Here is a 21,042-nt window from a genome sequence, read left to right as displayed (position 1 = left end):
ATCATGCATAAGTGCAGATCAATTTGCATGTAGAATGAGAACAAGCATGTCCCTCACCTGACTTGTGGAGGCTGATGGATCGCAGATTAGGAAACAACCTGGCCAATGAATCATCAGGCTCCTCGATAGCGTTCAAATGGTTGTTGGCCAGGACAAGGGTATCCAGTGAGGGAAACATAACTCCTAACTTGCGTATTTCAGTCCAATCTTGGAGGTTATTGTCTGTTATATGTAGTAGCTTAAGAGAATGACAGCAAATAGAAGGACAAGACACTGTTTCATAGTCATTAAGGCACAGGAAGAGTTCTTCCAAACTGCAGAGAAAAAAGGAAATATTTCATTGTTTAAAGCAGCCAAGTTTCTACTTTGCACCTATTTTCAGTCACTCAGTAAATAAGTATCTACTACATATGAGACTCTGATAGGTATAGTAGAACAAATATAAAGATGTCTTTCTGAAGTTTAAAATACAGTTGGGAAGACAAACCTAAAATACATAAAAGAGCAGAGAATGATATAACCCAGTGCTAAAGTATTTGTATGCTTAAATAAATAAATGCTAAATGAAGCAGCACTGTAAGTGCAATGCCACTTCATATAGGAATGGAATTGAAATTGTAGTTGGAACAGCCAGGAAAGGATGCATGGCCTTGAAGAAGGGGCAGAGTTGGGTAAATTGAGAGGAGATAAAAGAAAATTCTAGAAACAACATCAACAGTGTTTAGAAACAGAAATAATAGCTATCATTTATTGAATTCCTACCCTGTATCAGGCCCTGTGCAGGTGCTTTATATACCATACTTCCACTTCTGAAATTATAATTATGCCCACTTTATAGACAAGAGATTAATAAGCTTATCAAAGGTCATATGATTAGGAAGTGGAACTGTGATTTAAAGCTCATTCCATGCTATGCTAAATGTTGCATGCAGTGAGAGAACCAATCTCATTAGAGGGAAAGTGAGAAATTAAGATGGAATAAGTGAGTTGAGATCAGACTCTGAAAGGCTTTAATAATTTCCATATTTAGACAATCAAGGAGACTACAGCTTCATATATTTCTTTAAACTATTTCCTTTGAATATTTATGTGCATATACAAAGATAGATATAAACAAAACATAACAAAACACTTCTAAACTGACAAACAGAAGTATAATTTCCTGCTTAAATTACTGAAAAGAATATGAGGTCCATTTTCCCATCATGCCAGCTAGGCACTTACTTAATCATCTGAGTGTTAATATATTTTAGAGACACTATGATTCTTTCCTCCCAAAGAAAAGGGCTAAGGCAAAATTCTGGCATCAGGTAATCAGAAGATTAAAATAGAGAAAGCTGGGTTGATTTTGAAATGATAAGTGCTTCTCAGGGATATTTTCTAGCCAAAGGATGACATATCCTATGTCTTGGTGCTACCCAACACTGTACAAGCATTCCAATGAAAATACTACTAGATTACCCTCACACCCTCATTTAATTACTTCATTTTTCTAACCTCATTCTCCATTCAATCTGCAGTTCTAGTATTTCTGAGGTGGGAGGCCAGCAGTAATTCTAGGTACTAACACAGACGGCAACATAGTTCCCTCTCCATCATGCCCTTTGGGCTTACTCTGGTAACTCCTGCAGTATCGTGTGGACTGTCTCCCAAGAAGCTTTGCTGTTGTTGAGGACAAGTTTTCGAACCCCAGAGAAGGACCCAGCACATGTTCTTTCTAAAACTGACAAATTCAGAGGGTTGGAACTCAGGTTTAGAAACTCCAACTGGGGAACATTTGACACAATTTTACTGACCTACGGAGAAAAAAAAAGAAAAGCATATTAGGCAGTACTCAGAGCTTTTAAACAGCAATCATAGTCAAGAAAACCTAAGTGAGTGGGTCTCCAGGCAAAATGCCTCTTATGCTGTGAAGTCCTATTTAGAGATGGTATGCACAGAGAGGCATAAATAATTTCAACAAATCATGGCAAATGATTTAATTCCTTTCTCTAGCATCACTGAAAATTAATGGTATAGAAGAAAAATTTTCTATGTTGCCTTTGGCAAAGTTTTTGATTCTGCTCTGTATAATCTTCTCTTTGATATCGCTATATGATATTTTGGAGAAAAGATCATTTAGATGACATTTTCTAAAGAGCTGAGATTGGGTCATGTACAAGTAATTCTCCCTCTTTGAATATCCCTTCCTTCCATCCTCAGTACAATATTAAGACTAATTAAAGGTTTATTGAAGACCACATGGTAACAATTCAGGTATTCAAAATTAATTACATAATCATTTAGAAAACACTTTCAGCTTGGTCCAAAGATGCACCAAACTTTAAAATATATTTACTCAAAAATAAAAAGCATCTGTGACTATATTACAAACATGATCATCAACAAAAGAGAAAACATGATCAAAACATGATCATGATCATCAAACATGATTTAGCGAGTAACTTGGTAAACAAGAAAGAAAAAAAAGGAAATGAGCTTCATTGATTACTGACCTTAACTATTCACTATGCACTGTACTAGGTTTTTTCCTGAGCAGCTCAGGTGGTAGAGAATCCAATGCAATGCAGGAGACCCTGGATTCGATTCCTGGGTTGGGAAGTTTCCCTGGAGAAGGGCTGTCTACCCACTCCAGTATTCTTGCCTGGAGAATCCCTGTGGACAGAGGAGCCTGGCAGGCTGCAGTCCATGGGGTTGCAAAGAGTCGGACACGACTGAGTGACTAAGCACAGCACACTAGGCTTCAGTTTAAAATGCAAGACATATATTCTCCTGTTTGATCTCTTTTGTGGTCAAATGGTACCAAGCATTTGGGTGATACATGCCTAAGATTTGGAGTTTAGTGAGTGGCCACAACACAGCTGAATAGTCCACACATGGACCAATCCTTTACTGCAGTCTACCACCTGGATACCAATGATACAAAGGCCTTTCACACAGAAGATGATGACTAGCTATGGTTTAACGACAAAAAAAAAAAAAGATTAAAAGGAACTGGCTCCAACTATAGCATGAAGGATAAGTTCTAATTTTAGTACAACCCCAGTTAAATAAACAAAGCATACACCCTTTGCTAACCACCCCTTCATATTTTATTTTTATAATAAAGAAGAAAACTTCCCGCAAATGGATACTCTCAAGAGTTTTTGAAGCAATTTCTGAAAGAATTTCCAAGGCTAGCAGATACCTGATGTGATCCTCTTCATAGCTGGCATCTGCACTACTATCTAATGAGAATAAAGATTTAAAATAATGACTCATCATACATCACCCACTGGCTATTTTACATATGGTAACGTATACATTTCAGTGCTATTCTCTCAAATCATCCCACTCTTTCTTTCTCCTACTGTGTCCAAAAGTCTGTTCTTTATACCTGTGTCTCCTTTGCTCTGTGAAAACCAGGAGGGATGGGGTGGACGTGGGAGGAGGGTTCAGAAGGGAGGGGACACGTATGCCTATGGCCAATTCATGTTGTTATATGGCAAAGGCCATTACAGTACTGTAAAGTAATTATCCTCCAAATGATTAATTAATTAAAAAATAATGACTTAGCCCTAGAATATGCTAAAAAACGTAACACTGGACTACAACTGAATAATCCAAATATTATTTGGAAAGTAATACATGTTAGAAATAAATATCCTTTTTTAAAAGATTAAAATTTAAAAGGATTTTGGGTCACCTTAGATTAACAATATTCTGGAAAATATTATAGTCATTACGCAGGTAGGTTTATTCATGGCAGAAAAATGTCTTAATAGTAAAGGCTGATATTCAGTGAGTATCTCAGGCTTCTCTTTTTTAAATTCTAAAACTAGAAAACAGGACCCATCGATCTGAAATGAGTTCAGGATACTCATATGCAGAACATGGAGATGAGCTCAGACCACCTCTTCAGTCTCCACTTAACAGGGGACCCTCTACTTTTGAAAAGGAAGAAACTAAGGTTTTAAGAAAAATGGGAAAGGGTTGTAAGATAACAATCTGTAATTTATACCTAAGCTATTCTCTACTTCACCCGAGTGGGGGCTTCCTCCCTCCTCTAAGCTGCTTAGTTCAATTTCCTTTATAAAATGGTTTTGATAAGGAGAGGAGGATAAAAGAGATACTTTGGGAAAGGTCAGACAAAAATCTACTTAGCCAAATATTCAAATCAAAAGCTAAAAAATGCATCTCTTTTTTTATACATACAGATGCCCAGTTTTAGAAGGGCTGGAGACAAATCTTTGCCTCTCCTCCAAGTATTACACTTCTCACTCCTATTTATATTAGCCTCTGAATAGATAGCAGCCAGTTGTTTAAAGTATAAAAGAAGCTACTTATAACATTAATGACCATTCAAAAACACTGAAAGGACAAACTAGATTATTCTGTTCCATATTGCTATATCAAATACTGGCTGAAATAAACTTAGTTAATGGCCAGGGACAAATGATCTTTTTGGTAATCAAATACATGTGTTGCAATGGGTTGGAATGTAATATCTTAAAACTGTGACCTATGAGGCCTTCTGTAGCTTGGCAGAGAGTTTAATCAATTCTAAAAAAATCAATATTCTTCCACTGTCAGTATTTCTCCCATATCTCTGTGTTCTGATATATATTCTAAAAGACTAGGATGAACTACAGTTAAGGGGAAGGACAAAATATAAAGGAAAGATGAAAACAAAAATAAATTGGAAAATGGAAACTTGAAGCAAAGCAGCAAACATTCATTGGAAAACTGCCTGAAATCAGACTATAGGGCACTTACAGGGATACACAAACTGAGCACCAATACAGTGCAAATAAACATGTGGCCGCGAGTGTCATCGCAGCTGTGAGCTCAGTGCTGTCCAACGCTTTGAGGCTCCGTGGACTGTAGCCCACCAGGCTCCTCTCGCCATGGGGTTTTCCAGGCAAGAATACTGGAGTGGGGTGAGCTTTGCTCCTCCAGGGATCTTCCGCCCCAGGGATCGAACCCACGTCTACCGCATCTCCTGCATTGGCAGGTGGACTCTTTATCACCAGCACCGCCTGCAAAGCCCAAACATGTGACCCTCTGGCTCTACCTGTCAATGTGGGTTGGAAAGATGTTCAGTGTAGATCTTTGTCTAAGCAGAGAAAAGGCTGAATTACCTAGTATAAATTTTGTGTTCTGATCCATGTTGACACAAATCATCCTTCTGAGGTAGCAGTGATATCTCTATTAAACTGTTCCCATCAGTTAGCAAAAGCTTATGTATGTGGTCAAAGCACAAAGTACAACACCTCTGTGAAATTTTTACTGCCAAAGAAATAAATTTAGGGGAATCAGCTTGTGAACGTAGGAGCTGAAATGATTCAGGGTAAGAGTTGGTCTGACTTGTCATCCACGCAGGTCAAAAGTCTCACCAGAGATTCAGCAGGAGGACTGCTGTGGGAATCCTGGAGAAGGAGGATTACCAAGGTAGTTCTTTTTGCATCTGTACGATGTGGACAGGCCATGCATGTCAATTAAGAATCTCAAAGGACCAGAAGGCACACATTGTAACTTGTTGAACAGTGAACTGTAAGAGTTGTTTGTATAAGTGAACCAATCAATAAATACATGGATAAGTAGAGACTGTTTCTTGGAAACAGCCAGGTAAATCCGTATATATTAACACATGATTTAGAAATCAAGTGGCGTACATCTCAAAGAACTTTGGCAAACATCTTAATAAAAGTAGGATATATAATGGGGAGCATAGATAACAGATTAAATAAGACTATGAAATGGATGAATGTAAGAAAAGCTAAAGAAAAGTAAGTTATAGATAAATTTTTCTTTAACAAGAAAGCAGTCTTAGAATTTGTATCACATTTAATATCTACCAGGTGTCTTGATAATTAATTTTATCAGTAGCCTTGTCTTACGGATGATAAAGGAATAAGTGAATTTCTTAAGATTACAGGAAAAGTCAGAGCAACTGGGCCTGATCAAACTTCAAGATACAATCATTTATTCTTTAATGAACTCCGCAAACATACAAATGCCTAGAATGCTGCTGTTTGCTGTTTAGTCACTAAGTCACGTTCTATACTTTGTGACCCCATGAACTGTAGCCTGCCAGGCTTGTCTGTCCATGAGATTTACCAAGCAAGAATACTGGAGTGTGTTGCTGTTTTCTTTTCCAGCCTAGAATGCTACTGCTGATGATAAAAAGAAAGCCCTGAAAAAGCTCATGGTCCAGCAGAAAACTGCCAAGTAAGCCAGTGCCTGCACCACACTGTGATGGATTCTGTCACAGCAGCGCGATATAGGGGTTAGGGTGATCTAATTCTGCCTGAGTGAGAGTCAGGGAAAGTTTCAGAGAGGAACAACAACTTGGGCCAAATCTGGAAAGATGCACAGAAAGCAGCTGGGCAGACAGAGGAGAAAGAGAACAGTAGATTCAGAATGAATAAAAGCAGGGAAATTTTCCTTGTCAAGATTTATCATGAACTGCAGAAAAGCACATGGCTAAAGGTGGAGAAAAGACTCTGAAAATAGCAAAGGGTCACATGATGGAGGGTCACACTGAGAGAGTTCAAACCACTGTAGGCAGTGAAAATCAGCGAAGGGACTTGAAGCAAGAGTTTCACAATCACGTTTCATTATTTAAAGGAGTCTGGTAGCAATGCAGAAGGTAGCTTAGTGGAAGCAGAGTAAAACCTGAGGCAGAAAACCCATTAAGACACTTTTCCAGTAGTCCAAACAAGAAATAAGAACCTAAATTAAGGTAAAAAATCAAGCAGGAAGAACTCTTTTTCTCTAAAGATACCTTCTATCAGGTCATGTTATAATCAGGTAGTAATGTTATATATAATAACAAGAGAGAATGTCATAATACTTTTATTTGCGCAACTCAGAGTTACTCTGAGGTCAAAGGCATCAGTTATGTCAAATCACCAATAAGACTTAATAAAATAAGGAAAAGTTCTAAAATATTTGGAATAAATTTCAGTATCAAGAAAAAATATTTTTATAACCTTAGTTTTGAGCTCCAGCAATTTTTAATGTCAATTTATGGTAATAAATATTGAAGTAATAGCAGAGAATGAACACGTGATACGTAAACTAGTGAAACAGTAGAGAATTTAATGCACTGTTAGCAGTCTAAACCTCTGTGGTCTTATTAACCTCTTGATGCCTAGAATAAAGTTTCTCAGTGTTTTTCACATTAATGAAAAACAAATAAGCAATAACAAAGTTAACTGAAAAATCACTCTAGAAACAGTTGAAGCAATCAGTTGTTTCTCTTGAGACATACAGACAAGAATCCCAAGTGAGGACGAGAATTCAGCAGCATACACAGCAACACAGACAATAGTACAGTGAGTCATTGCTGCCCTCCACCAGAATTCAGCAATATAAAAGCTTTACCTCATGCCAGTCTTCAAGTTTGTTGTCAGAAAGATCTAGTTCTGACACGTGAGCACAGAAGGCAGCAATTTCTTTTTCATCTCCTGCACAGGTTATTCCACAGCTGTTCAACACCAGGACACTTGGGAGGTTGAGGCGATCTGAGTCACAAGGGAAATGAAACATGTTGTACATCAGTCTAATTCTTGTCCCCATACATTGAACTGCCAGGAATCAAAATCAAATTATGTGAAATTACACAAGGCCCTGAAAATACAGGATGTGATGGAATCCAAGGGTATTGAATTTCTAGGGGGAGATAGCCAAATATGACCCAGGAGGAGATTAGAAGTACTAGACTGAAAAGTCCTGGAGGTTTTACCTCCTGGCAGGATTGTTTAGCTCAACTACCAACAACAGAACCATCATCCATACTGTCACCTTATCATCTGACATTAGATCCCTATGATTCACATCAGGGCTACCACTGTCTTCTTATTGGCCTCAATTCTTTCTTTTTAAAATTTAGTTCAAAAGTATCATTCTGGTTAGCTCTTTTCTCAGACAGACTGATTTATATTCTCACCTCTTGTTGCCTTTGAAAATTATCTCAGACCATTAGCCAGTATATTGGCTAAATCAATTCTGTTCTTCAAGTTCATATCAACTCAAGGAATCTTTCTCACTTACATGAACCTATTTAAAAATCTACAACTTTCTCCCATACTTGTCCATCAGTCAACCCCCTTTCATATCCATGTAGAATTTGTCCCTTACAAAAATGAGACTTCCAAAAATATATAATTATGAGAGAACATGTTTCAGAGTCTTAAACCATTCAGTGAATTCAGTCAAACTACTGCTTGTTCAAAAATATGCCAATAAAATCACTCTTCCTATCTCTAATAAAAAGGATCAATATGATAATTCAGCCACTCTTTTCCTATTTGGTACAAACCAAAGACTCACAAAAGTATATTTTATGAATGGAGGCCTCAAATAATATGATTTTTCAACTTAGTGCTTTTCAAAATCAATTTTCTCAGGATGGAGGTGAATCCTAAAAAAATGATCAAGTAAGAAGTCCACTTCTTTCTGCTGTTCCAGTTTATATGGAGTGGTAAGATAGTGGTATTGAGAAATAACAAACATTTAGTAACCTTCAGACACAGGAACTTTAAAACACTGTTTAACCAATACAGTATACTAACACATATATATGGAATTTAGAAAGATGGTAATGATAACCCTGTATGCGAGACAGCAAAAGAGACACAGATGTATAGAACAGTCTTTTGGACTCTGTGTGAGAGGGAGAGGGAGAGGGTGGAATGATTTGGGAGAATGGCACTGAAACATGTATAATATCATATAAGAAATGAATCGCCAGTCTAGGTTCGATGCAGGATACAGGATACTTGGGGCTGGTGCACTGGGATGACCCAGAGAGATGGTATGGGGAGGGAGCTGGGAGGGGGGTTCAGAATTGGGAACACGTGTACACCCGTGGCAGATTCATGTTGATGTATGGCAATACCAATACAGTATTATAAAGTAAAATAAAGTTAAAAAAAATAAAAAAATAAAACAGTTTAATATTAACCTCCCATGATGACAAAGAACTATTTCAAAGAACAGTTAATTACAATATTAAGTTAAAATGCAAACCAAAAACACACATTGCATGTTTCCCGTTGTAGATGACTGCTCACATAAGCTCCCTCCTAGAATGTCTTTATCCCCTCTCTAAACAGATTTTACTTTCTTGAAGGATTAGTTCAAATCTCACAATTTTGAACTCTTTCCTGCTCATATTAACTCACTCCCTAAATTTCTTTCCCAGTGTGCCATTCATTTGATTCAATATAAACTACCTTGTGTTATTATATATTTTTATAAATGTGAGTATCTTGTAATCCAATAGGCTGTGAGGTCATTGAGGGCACAGGCCAGGACTGTACTATCTTCCACCTTCCAAGTTCTTTGAAATACTCTCATTCAAATATTGCTCTTGCCCTATGAGTGCAACTAAAATGCCTTTTGGCCAGTCTGGAGGAAGATAAATCCTTTCAGGTATTCCAAGAAACTAAAATCATAGAAAGGGAGAAAGGCTATTTAATTCATAATTCAAAATAAAGGGAATCATTTGCAAATACGGCAATAGTCTGGTTTAATGTCCTAATTAAGTTCCAGTAAATATGTTTTATGTCCCATCTTTCTTACCTTTCATAGGAGAGCCCTGAGGTGTGGCTGGGACATGGACTCCCATCCCAGGACCACGACGATAAGGAAAGTTTTCAGGACTGTATTTTTCACATAATACTTGCATAAAACTCCTCCCGCTAGGTTGATCCATCTTCCTTTCCTAAAATTCTATAAGAAACCAGAAATCATCAAAATTTGTCTATTTATTTACATAGGAAATATTTATTGAGAATCAATTATTTACAAGGTACTAAGCGAGGCATTGTCAACACAGAAGAGATGGTCACTGACCCCAGGAACTTATACTGTAGTGAGATCTCATGATTTAGGGAAGCTACATAGGCAGACAAACGGCAGCAATATAGTTCAGCATATGGTAACTGCAATACAGATGAAAAGAGCTACAAGATTTAGAAGAGAAGACCATCAGCCAAGTGTAACAGGAAGACTTTGGCTGGTGCACAGGTCCATGTGGTAGGAGGAAAGGGGGCCAATAGGAAGGCACAGATTAAACATCAGACTGAAGAATGGGATGAATACGTTGACACTGAATTGATGTAAAGTCCTCTCTTCTTCTTCCACGGCTACTTCTACTGAGGAATGAGTATATAGGTTCTAGTTGATGGGATAAAAATAAAGAATTCTATGGAGGCTTCTGGGAATAATCCTTAAAAGATAGCCAGTGTGCCCTTTGTCCTCCTTCCCTGGCTCCCCAGTTCTACTGCCTAGAAACAGATCCTTGCTCTATGAGACCAAGAGACACATCCTAAGGAAGGTGAAACAAACAGCTGAAAGGGACTTAAGTCCCTCAGGATGTCATGGAACTGAGCTGCCATAATGCTGCTGAGTGCATATCTCTGGAAATTTCAGTCAAAGAGGAATAACCTTGTTTTATTTGAGCCACTGTCCTCAATTTTTCAGTTACTTAAAAATGAGCCTAATCCTAACTAAGTCAGAGTATCATTAGCACTAAGGTATTAGTATTAGTATTGTCAAGGTCAACTCTAACCTCAGCTAAGGGTACAAATATACTGTAACCCCAGCATACTCCCAGTACTCATGCATAGGTTAAAAAAAGGTAACATCAAACAGCATGGGTCTGCTTACCATTATCTTGAGGAACTGGCTTTTGATCTGTATTAAACATAAATCAAAATATAGGCCACCAATTGTCCTCTGTAGTTCTGCCTATTAGAAACTAAGTTTTTTACTAAAATAATCAGGAAAAAAAGGAAGAAAGATAAAGAGTACTCAAAGAAGAGTACTCTCTTTGAATGCTTAAACAGAGCGGAGAGAATGCACAATGGTATAAAAGAGTGACCAGAAGAGATCTAACAATGGAGAGCATCAGGATCACCTAAATAGGAATCTCAAACAGAGGAGATCCTCTTTGGGAGAAGAGTTAGATGCTGCAAAGTTCAGGGGTGACACAATGAGAGCCCAGTGATACAGTGGTAGTTCAAATAGATTCAACATCTACTTAGAAAGCAAGCTTTTCAGGAGTTTTAGGGGCCAATGGAAAGGTGGAGTCAAGGCTGACGCCCAGGTTTCTAGTCCAGGTGACTAGGTCACTGGTGGTAACACTAAGTAAAAAGAGAATGCAGAAAGGTCTAGTTTTAAGGAGGAAAATGATGAATTCTATTTTACACATGTCCAATCTGAGGCATCTGATTCAGGGAAACAGTCTGAAGTTGGGTGAAAAAGGTGAGCTTGAGGTGAGGATTTGGACCTCATCAGGAAATATCATGAATAAGGACAGTCAGGTGACAGAACTCTCCAGGACACTGATATTTAAGATCCAGGTAGAGGAAGCAACATCATGAAGGAAAACAAAAAGGGACAGAGAGTGGAGTGTATAGCCAACACTTTGAGAAGTCCTGATGAGAAGGTGGGAGAAAATGAGCTGATGAGGAAGGCAGGAATAGGACAGAGTAGGGTTCAGGGGAGCAAGTGCCCAAGATTTTTCCTCTTAAAATAGGAGAGACCTGACACAGTTTAGATTATGGAGATGCAGCAAGTAGAGCTGGAGAGTATGAAAATGACTACTGGAACCTAGTCCTAGGAAAAACCAGCAGGAATGAGCCTTCTAGAAGGCTGTTTGGTACTAGTCAGATAACACTCCAAATTGTTTACCACTGGCAGTGACATATTCACTTCCCTGTGCTGCACTGGGTTTGCTTTTGCTTTCACAGTCTAATTATACTGATGTTAGGTACTTTCCTCATGTGACTGTCCTGGCTCCACCATGGCATTATAAAGGGGAGCAATGCTATGCGATTCTGCTTCTTCAGTATTGTTTCACAGCATCTGGCACAGTACTCTACACACAGTCACGGCTCAATAAGTGTCGCTGAGTACTATTAATAAAATAACTAGCTTTCAGTATGCCAAGTAGAAAGAGCAGAGGGTTCAGGATCAGGAGTAGATATAAGTCCCATCCAGTTCTACACTTAATACTTTTGTGCCATTGGGCAAGACACTGTATTTCTCTGGGGCTTAAATGTCCTTTCTGTAAAAGACAATATTAATATCTATACTACTTGAGGTTCGGGGTTACCATAGAGCAAATGTACAAATGTGTTATTTAGATTATAGGGCTCTTGTAAATCTCTAAAATTCAGAACTAATTATAAAAGGAATTTGTAATGTGGTAAAAAGCACATAAACATAGAAAGCTTCGACTCTGTCAATTGCTAGCTGGGTAAAACATAAACTAGTTATCTAACTTCTTTCCACTTCAAATTTCCCCACTATGGATGAGCTAAACATTTCCTCTTGTATTTGCAGTAGGAATGTAAAAATGACATGAATATAAAAGTGGTCTTTAAACCTGGCCCATTTTCTACATTACTACCAGGACCACGTCTTCTGTACTTTATGAAATCAATTCACAAACACCTAGAGCACAGAGTAGGCACTCATTGATCACATGTCCAAAAGTTTTATCTGTACAATCTATCAAAGTTTAGACAGTGGAAATGCATTTCATAACAAGTATACTACAAGTAAACTTGAAAATATAGGGCTGCCCTCTGTCACGGTTGTCATTTGGGAGCTTAAGAACAGGGTCTGTTTTAGTACAAGAGAGCTTGTTCATTCTATGCACACAGAGTGGTAAGTACATGCTGCTCTCCTCTGTCCCAGCACTGTGTCAAAACCGAACTCTGTGTTTTCTTCGACGACTCCAGAAATCTCCCGGTGGAAAGGCTCTTTCTCAACGTAAACTCATCACCGACAGCAGACAGCACAGAGCAGGTGCTATGCCACTAGTGGCAGGCACCACAGTTCGGATCAAAGACCGTCTCAAGCAGAACGCCAAGAGAAGTTTCAGAAATGTTTAACAAAAAGTCAAAGAAGTTGCATTGCTATCTTCCACACAACTGGCAGTTCAAAAGAATAAAAACTGTGTGGGAGGGTGCTGAGCTGTCAGTGTCAAAATAATAGTCACCAAGATTAAACAGCATCTTTTAACTGGAAGCTTCACATTCACTTAATCCTAAACCTCTTCATTCACAGACAATAATCTTAATCACAATTCAAATATAGACAAGCTGAGTGTGGAATTAAAGAAACCTTGGCTAAAACTGGAGTCTGGATAGGGCTATAGGCTGAGCTTTCACCCCTGCCATGGGACATTAATTACTTCACACAGGGAGAGATGCAGGCCTTCAGCAATGACAGGAGGATGTTGCCTACTTTACTAGCCAGCAGGAAGAAAAAAATGCTCCGCCCAGCAACAATCCAGCCAGAGCCTGAGAACAGCCCAGCCAGCCTCCATACTTTGGACCCCGGCTTCCTCAGTGGACTCTTCGGTTATATAACGCCACCCTCTTCAGCTCCCATGATTTTCCCTACGAAAGCAAGCTCACCTTCCTTGGATCTGCCTATGGTCTGCCATAGTTTGCATATCTCACATTGTAAATCCTCTGGCTATTCCCGAATAAACTGGCTTTTGGTGGTTAAGTAACTTTTATACTACTAAAACTGATATGAGGATGGTAAGGTTAGAAACATATACAAGTTAAAGTAAATGCTGGTAAGCAAGCAATCGTGGGAACTTAAAAGTTATTCCTCATGGCCCTATGTTTTAAGTTTTTCTAAGCAGTCTGCTTTTTTTTTTTTTCCTCTAAAGACTAAAAAGCAATATCAGGCACCTTCATTGGTTATTTTCCAGGATACTCTATTGGAACAGCTTTCCATGAATGCAGATAGTGTACACATTAAGACACAGATTTTGAATTAGAACACTAAGATTGCAAAATGGATCAGTAACATAAATCTACTCAAAATCTGTTGGGGCACTTGGAGGAAGAATAGTAGATGGGAAAGGAAAACTGAAAACCAAACAGACTGAAAAATGAGAAAATATAGGATGGAAAAAGACCTTTAACTGGAGCCTTTTAAAAGGTTTTTTTGGAGGTGGAACAATAATCTGTGACTATGGAAAGAACTGGTGTCAAATTACATCTGATTACCTTCTACAGTTGCACAGTTTTAATAAATTTATAAAAGTGTCCTGAATTGGTGCTTCAAGCCAGGGAACCAGGAATCTGGGGTGATGTTGCTTGGTTCTCTTACTGAGTCATGGAGTGTGCCCATGAATATCTCAACCCCTTTGTGCCTCAAATTCTGACTATGCTATATGATGTTTTTATAAGCCCCTGGTGAAAGTGCAAGGATAAGGAGCTAAGGACACTTTTGCCAAATAGATTAATATCAGAACAGGACACTCAGTTACCTAAGTAACCTCAATTGCTATCAATTTGACTCAACATCAGGTCACAATTAGTATGAAACTCAACACAACTGAAAACAGAGAACAGGCCATATCTGACCACTAAGAGAGAAAGATACACAAGATATAGCCTTATGCTGGTATGCAAGACCAATATTTACTTCACCAAAAAGTTTTATGGTAGAATATTACATTTCATATAAAGTATAAACACTATTAATACCAGCCTCATTCACAACTTCCAAAACTATCCCAGAGTCCCAAAACAGACATTTAAAATCTTATTTAAAAATAGGTTTATCTGTCTATATAGGTACAGACTATCTCCAGAAGGTAGAATATCCAGTAGGATAAAACAAAAGTAGTAAAATTCATGCCTGTGGTTGACTCCAAAGAGAGGAAATGAGGAACAAAGTGAGGAGACTGGTTTTTCACTGTGCACCTGTCGGAACCACCTGAACTCACCAGACGCATGCATCACCCTTTCTTTTCCCATATATTTTCAAAATACAAAACATTTTTAAGTGATAATATCCAGGACTGACCTGATCTGTCCAAGTGTTTTTTAAGTCCTCATTATTGTCAACTGTCTGTGAAAAAAAACGCCAAACTCAACTATGTGGAATTTTAAAAGAAATAATAATAAGTTTTAAAGGAATTGGGAATTGAGGAAGAAAAGAAATAAAATGGTGGCTAAATGGAAATATTTTTGTAAAGGGGCATTGATAAAGAAAAAGAAAGGGCTTCCCTGGTAGCTCAGAGGTAAAGAATCTGCCTGCAATGCAGGAGAAGCAGGTCCAATCCCTGGGTCAAGTAGATCCAAAGGAAATAGCAACCCATTCCAATATTCTTGCCTGTGAAAACACATAGGCAGAGGAGCCTGGAGGGCCACAGTACATGTGGTTGCAAGAGTTGGACTCAGACTGAGTGACTAAACAACAAAAAAGAAAGCAGAACAAAACACATCTGCGCCTCAGAACTAAACTACAATCAAAATGAGAGGCTGGGTTGAGATGAAGTGGGAAAATGACTATGATGTGTACAGAGTGGTGGGAAGAACACCCTCAGGTCTCCAGTGTCATTTCTTTTGCTAACCAAGTAAAATCTGTGAATAAGTTACCCAAATATTCCATCCACATTACCCAAATGGTATCCAAACCACTGACTTAGGAACCACAAGAGATCCAGGAGGCAGAAGTTACAAAGCCATGGCCTAAGGATGCTTTGGAGCTTCAGGCCTCCCAGTTGCCTCCTGCTGTGGAGACTAACTAAAGACTGGGGCTTCCTACAAGATGCAAATTACTGGAATAATAAATAGTGGTGAACTGATGTACAGTTCTCAATAATAAGTCTCAATAATTCAAAATATGCATTAATGTAGGATGAAGCTAAACATTCAGGAAGAGAGGGAAGCACTCCCAAGCAGCTTAAATTTATTTTCAGCCATTTGACACAGACCCATGCAGATACAATTTACAACTAACCAATCACCGACTTGATGGACGTGAGTCTGAGTGAACTCCAGGGGTTGGTGATGGACAGGGAGGCCTGGCATGCTGCGATTCATGGGGTTGCAGAGTCGGATACAACTGAGCGACTGAACTGAACTGAACTGAATCTTATCTATCCATCAGAGCAGGGCAGGAGAAAAACATACTTTAGAGCTACCTGCTAATATTTTGCTACCAAATATGTGAAAATAAAATTTAGGTTAAACAGTTTGGCCAAAGGCTCCACAATTTCACCTTTGGAACAGTTCTGTTGGTCAGAGGACATTTCATTCCAGGCATTTTTCTCTTCTTGGGTACCTACTTCCTTTACAAGACAATCTGAGAATAAGAATTTCTTCACCACTTGTTTAATAAAAATAGAGACAACAAACAAATTGTTGTCTTTTTTGCACGTTATCAAGTGGTCCCAATTAGGCTTATTTACTCGTTCATTTATTTATGAAATGTGTGCCCTCACAAAGTTTACAGTCTCATGTAGTTCCATTCAACAAACACGAACGAGACACTGAATCTGTGCCAAGCAAAAAGAAAGCAAGAAAATAAAATACAAACTCTGCCCCTATGGCATCCACAACCTAGAGGGAAATTCAGGGAGATAATATATACCTCAAACAGGGCACCCAGAAATAGTGAATTCAAATACAAGAAGTGATGAATTTTGTAAGTATAATCCAGGAAGTAGGAGGTGAATCCTCAGCCATTTTGAAAGATGACAAAGATTAGGCTAATGGGATGAAGAGCATTCCAGGCACAGGAAACAACTGAAGATAAACCTCCCAAGACACATTAAGTGGTTTTGCTACAACATAAAAACTGGGGAACAGACCAAAATGTGGATGGTAGTCAGCTCATGCCTGACCTTCCTCAGTTTGACTTTATCCTATAGAGATAAAAGAGAAGTTTTGACAGACTGCTGTGAATATTGCAAGGATGGGGTTACCAATCTTTATTTACACTATCAAGAGGTCAAAAATGATAATTTTTAAAACCCTAAAAGGACTGGGCAAGTAGGAGTTTGTTCACCTTAGAGGAAGCATCTTCAGTACAGAGAAGGAGATAAAAACCATAGTTTAGAGAGTTAAGGAAATAAGTGAAGACGGTTAAGTATAGACAATGCCTTTGAGATGCTTAGATGAAAACAGAAGAGATGGGACAGCTGATGAAGGAAAGTGAAGTGTTCAGAGATAGAGAGCTGTTATATGTTGAAAGAGGAATTTATAGGATGAATTTTGGGGTGAGGGCGGTAATGGCACGGAGGAGATCAAAAAAACTAACAAAACAAAGCTAAGGAGGAAAATCTGAGTAGTGTCAAAGAATCTCTTAGGACTACTAGCTTTCTTAATTTTTGGAAGTTTTTTTCAAAGCCCATTTAGCTTTTACTTTGGGATTCCTAACCTCATCCCCAGAAAGCTTCCTGTTTTTAAAGATCCCCATTATGTCTGAACTCTGCCAGATTCTTGGACATTTCAGGTAGCTGGGACTTTAGCTTGTTGTTTTGTTTCCTAAGTCTTTCTGATCCTCAGCAAGAGTGTACCCCAATAAAACATAATTACTCTGGGAAAGTGTATATTTTACATATTTTTACCTCCAGGAAAGATTAAAAGAAAGAACAATAAAAGAATGGATAAAGAAAATGTGATACATATATACAATGGAATACTATTCAGCCATAACAAAGAACAGAATAATGCCATCAGCAGCAACATGGGTGCAGTTAGAGATTATCATACTAAGTGAAGCTGGTCAGAAAGAGAAAGACAAATACCCTACGATAGCACTTACATGCGAAATCCAAAATACAGCACAAAGGAACCTATTTACAAAACAGAAACAGACTCACAGACATAGAGAACTGACTTGTGGTTGCCAAGGGGAGGTGGGATTGACTAGGAGTTTGGGGTTAGTAGATGCAAACCATTACATTTAGAATGGATAAACAAGGTTCTACTGTATAGCAAAGGGAACTATCTCTAATCTCCCGGGATAAACCATAATGGAGAAGGATATTATAAAAGAATATACAGCAGAAATTAGCACAATGTTGTGAATCAACTATACTTCAATTAAAAATTATATTAAAAAATAAAGAGAAAAGGGTCTACTGATAAGCTTTTTTCTTTAAAAAAAAGTGCTTTAAAAATACTAGTGATATACATTCTGAATTTTTAAAAATTACCAATTGAAAATAAGCCAAAAAACTGTTAGGTCATGGAGATGGGAGTTTCACTTTTCACTAGCTAAGCATGTAAATAACTGTTATCAAAAAGCTTTTCTTATCTGAAGCATATTTACAGCCATAGCCATACCAAGAAGCTTTGGTTGACAGATTTAGAAAGTACATTAAAAGCCTGAGGATGCACCTTATGGTGTGTGTTTTTTTCAGACCATTTTTTCCATGCTATGTACACACATGTTTTTCACACAAAGATCAAATTACTTTTAGATATATAGCTCTGTAACCTGCCTTTTCACTAAACAGCTCATGAAAAACTTTCTATATCCATAAATAAATACCTATATAATCATTTTTAAGGGCTGTAGAACATTCCATTAACAAGCTTTCGCTGCTGAACTCATGAATGACAGTGATCTTTCCCATAGAAACACATTAAAGATATCATCCACGTCAACATACCTAGGCCAGTCTCATTCTGTATGGTGCTTCTGCTTTCCCTTATCATAAAGTACATATACAGGCAACATTATGTAAGATACCTAAGCAGATGCCTTCTTGGGATGAAAAGTAAGGAAAATAAACTAATTCTAATAACCTTTCAGAGCTCTTCTCAAGAATTATGGCTTACCAATTCAGCAACTGACTCTGAGCGTGCCAAGTGCAAAACCTGAGTGCAGCTGATAAGTCCATTATCACCGCACACCATGATCTCACACCCTACTATGAACCACCCTATTTCTCGAAGTCTCCTTCTCAGCTGTATACTAAGCTACACCCAAGTATAATAATGTGGCACATCAACTTTTCTTGGTAGAAGATTTTTTCAAAAAAATCCAACACGGCCAAATGAAACGTGAATTCAGGCTCCTGGCCAGTCTCTGAACTGGACTATTAGTAGGGCACTGCTATGCTCTTCACTGACCACAGCACAGTTCATTCTCCTTAAAAGCATCACAGGTATAAACATATCTAACCCAAATTCTTTATGTAATTAGATTAGCAGCACCAGAGATATCTAAAAGTGTGACTCTATGTTATCAGTGAGTATGGCCTGAGTATGGTTGTCCGTATTTTTTTACTAAAGAACCATACTGCACACACATTTGATACTGGACAAAAGACAAAGTTTTCTCATCTACGGCTGCATATTAGTAAACAGGATTGACTCTCATGCTGGTAGTCTGTTCTGTGCAGCACTCGAAATTTCTGATCCAAATGAACTAGCCCAAGAACTTCATTATTTTAATGAGAAAGTACTTGAGAGGAAAAAGATTAAGAAAATACTGCTACTTAGATGTAAGCATCTCTTTGTATGAAACTATTTCTAAGAACTTCTTTCTTGATTCCCATAGCTTCTGTGAGAAATGTTGGCTTACACCAATTATCTACATCCCTACTAAATTAGGCATTTTAGAATACAGAAAAGCACTTTCCATCAACTTTCAGCAATCACAAGAACAACAAAAAGTTTAACGTTCACCTCACTCCTTATTTCAATCAATTCCAAGAATTCCACCCTTACCCCCCACTTTCCAACCACTTTCCAAACAAATCTCCAACAACTCCTACCTTTCCACATGGACCAGAAAGAAATCTTAGGGCTTTTATGTTGCACTTACTCAAAATTCACGAGTAGAAACATTTACTCTTGAATCGATGCTCCCCGAAAGCTGAGTGTCTCCACACTGAGATTAACAATCATTTTAAAGCCTAGTAATTTTCCACAGGCACCTTCTCAAACAGACAGACTGACACTTATCTCTATTTACACAGGACACGAAACTGAGGTGACCTGCTCAGGTTTCTGTGGCCCAACCAGGATGTTAAGTCATACTTTCTATATTCCTAATCTGTTGAGCCATGCTGTCTTCACTACAAAAAAAAAAAAAGAAAAAAATACATGTCAATAGTATATGACATCATGCATAAATCATAGAAATCTAACATTAAAATATATGAAAATCATCACACCCAAAATACCTCTTGTAACTACATCAAAGTAACTGAACCACAAAACTAAGCAGCTGTACCAATTGGTCTAGTCACCAAAGGGGGGAAAATATTCTTAATTTCCCCTTCCTCCCCAAAAGCACTAAATATTAGCTTGCTGAATGCACTGGTTTTCAGTAGAAAAAATTTATACATGCATACTATCTTTTAGCTGTGAATACACAAGCTTAAGGTCACTATTCAGCTGTTTACAGAACAGATTACCCCATCATCTCTACTTGTGTGTACCTACCTATCAAGTTTAAAGCAAGGTCTCATTAGGAATGGACTACTAGCTCATCACCCTGCAGCCTTCTAGAGTTTACAAAGCATTCTTGTAAATAGCCACAAAGAGAAGTTGCAAAAGTTTACAGGTTATTAAAAAAAAATTCACTAGCCCTTGCCATACTTTGTGATATAGTAGTAGTATTGCCCTACAGTGATATTGCTTGCTGGTAATAAGGGCAACCAAACTGCCTGGATGTAAATCATGACTGACTCTACCACTCTGTATGTGAGCAAGTTACTTTGGTTTCTATTAATAAGTCTCCTCATTCATAAAAGGGGTAAAAGATAGCCCCTGCTTATTTAACTTATATGCAGAGTACATCATGAGAAACACTGGACTGGAAGAAGCACAAGCTGGAATCAAGATTGCCGGGAGAAATATCGATAACCTCAGATATGCAGATGACACCACCCTTATGACAGAAAGTGAAGAGGAACTAAAAAGCCTCTTGATGAAAGTGAAAGTGGAGAGTAAAATAGTTGGCTTAAAGTTCAACATTCAGAAAACTAAGATCATGGCATCCGGTCCCATCACTTCATGGGAAATAGATGGGGAAACAGTGGAAAGTGTCAGACTTTATTTTTTGGGGCTCCAAAATCACTGCAGATGGTGACTTGCAGCCGTGAAATTAAAAAGACGCTTATTCTTTGGAAGGAAAGTTAGACCAACCTAGACAGCATACTGAAAAGCAGAGATATTACTTTGCCAACAAACGTCCGTCTAGTCTAGGCTATGGTTTTCCCAGTGGTCATGTATGGATGTGAGAGTTGGACTGTGAAGCAAGCTGAGC

At 38.2% G+C, this 21,042-nt stretch overlaps 1 protein-coding gene across 3 annotated transcripts in view; it reads right to left on the bottom strand.

Annotated features, from left to right (window-relative positions):
• The window catches only part of LOC120876377 (tubulin-specific chaperone cofactor E-like protein), a 170,367-nt gene that overhangs the window by 138,423 nt on the left and 10,902 nt on the right, over window positions 1-21,042 (bottom strand). For 2 of the 3 annotated variants that reach the window (XM_040258228.1, XM_040258227.1), the window contains exons 2-5: window positions 9,571-9,720; window positions 7,369-7,508; window positions 1,615-1,796; window positions 58-314 (exon numbers count right to left, since the gene is read on the bottom strand). In XM_040258228.1, coding sequence (XP_040114162.1) covers window positions 58-314; window positions 1,615-1,796; window positions 7,369-7,508; window positions 9,571-9,703 — 712 coding nt within the window. In that variant the 5' untranslated portion in view covers window positions 9,704-9,720. Of the gene's footprint in view, window positions 1-57; window positions 315-1,614; window positions 1,797-7,368; window positions 7,509-9,570; window positions 9,721-19,593; window positions 20,342-21,042 lie in introns of those variants that run through there. The other variant, XM_040258226.1, reaches the window with a different exon arrangement.

This window comes from Oryx dammah, unplaced genomic scaffold (assembly GCF_014754425.2).
Source record: "Oryx dammah isolate SB20612 unplaced genomic scaffold, SCBI_Odam_1.1 HiC_scaffold_17, whole genome shotgun sequence".
NCBI classification, from domain to species: domain Eukaryota; kingdom Metazoa; phylum Chordata; class Mammalia; order Artiodactyla; family Bovidae; genus Oryx; species Oryx dammah.
This window is presented reverse-complemented; position numbering and strand designations above follow the sequence as displayed.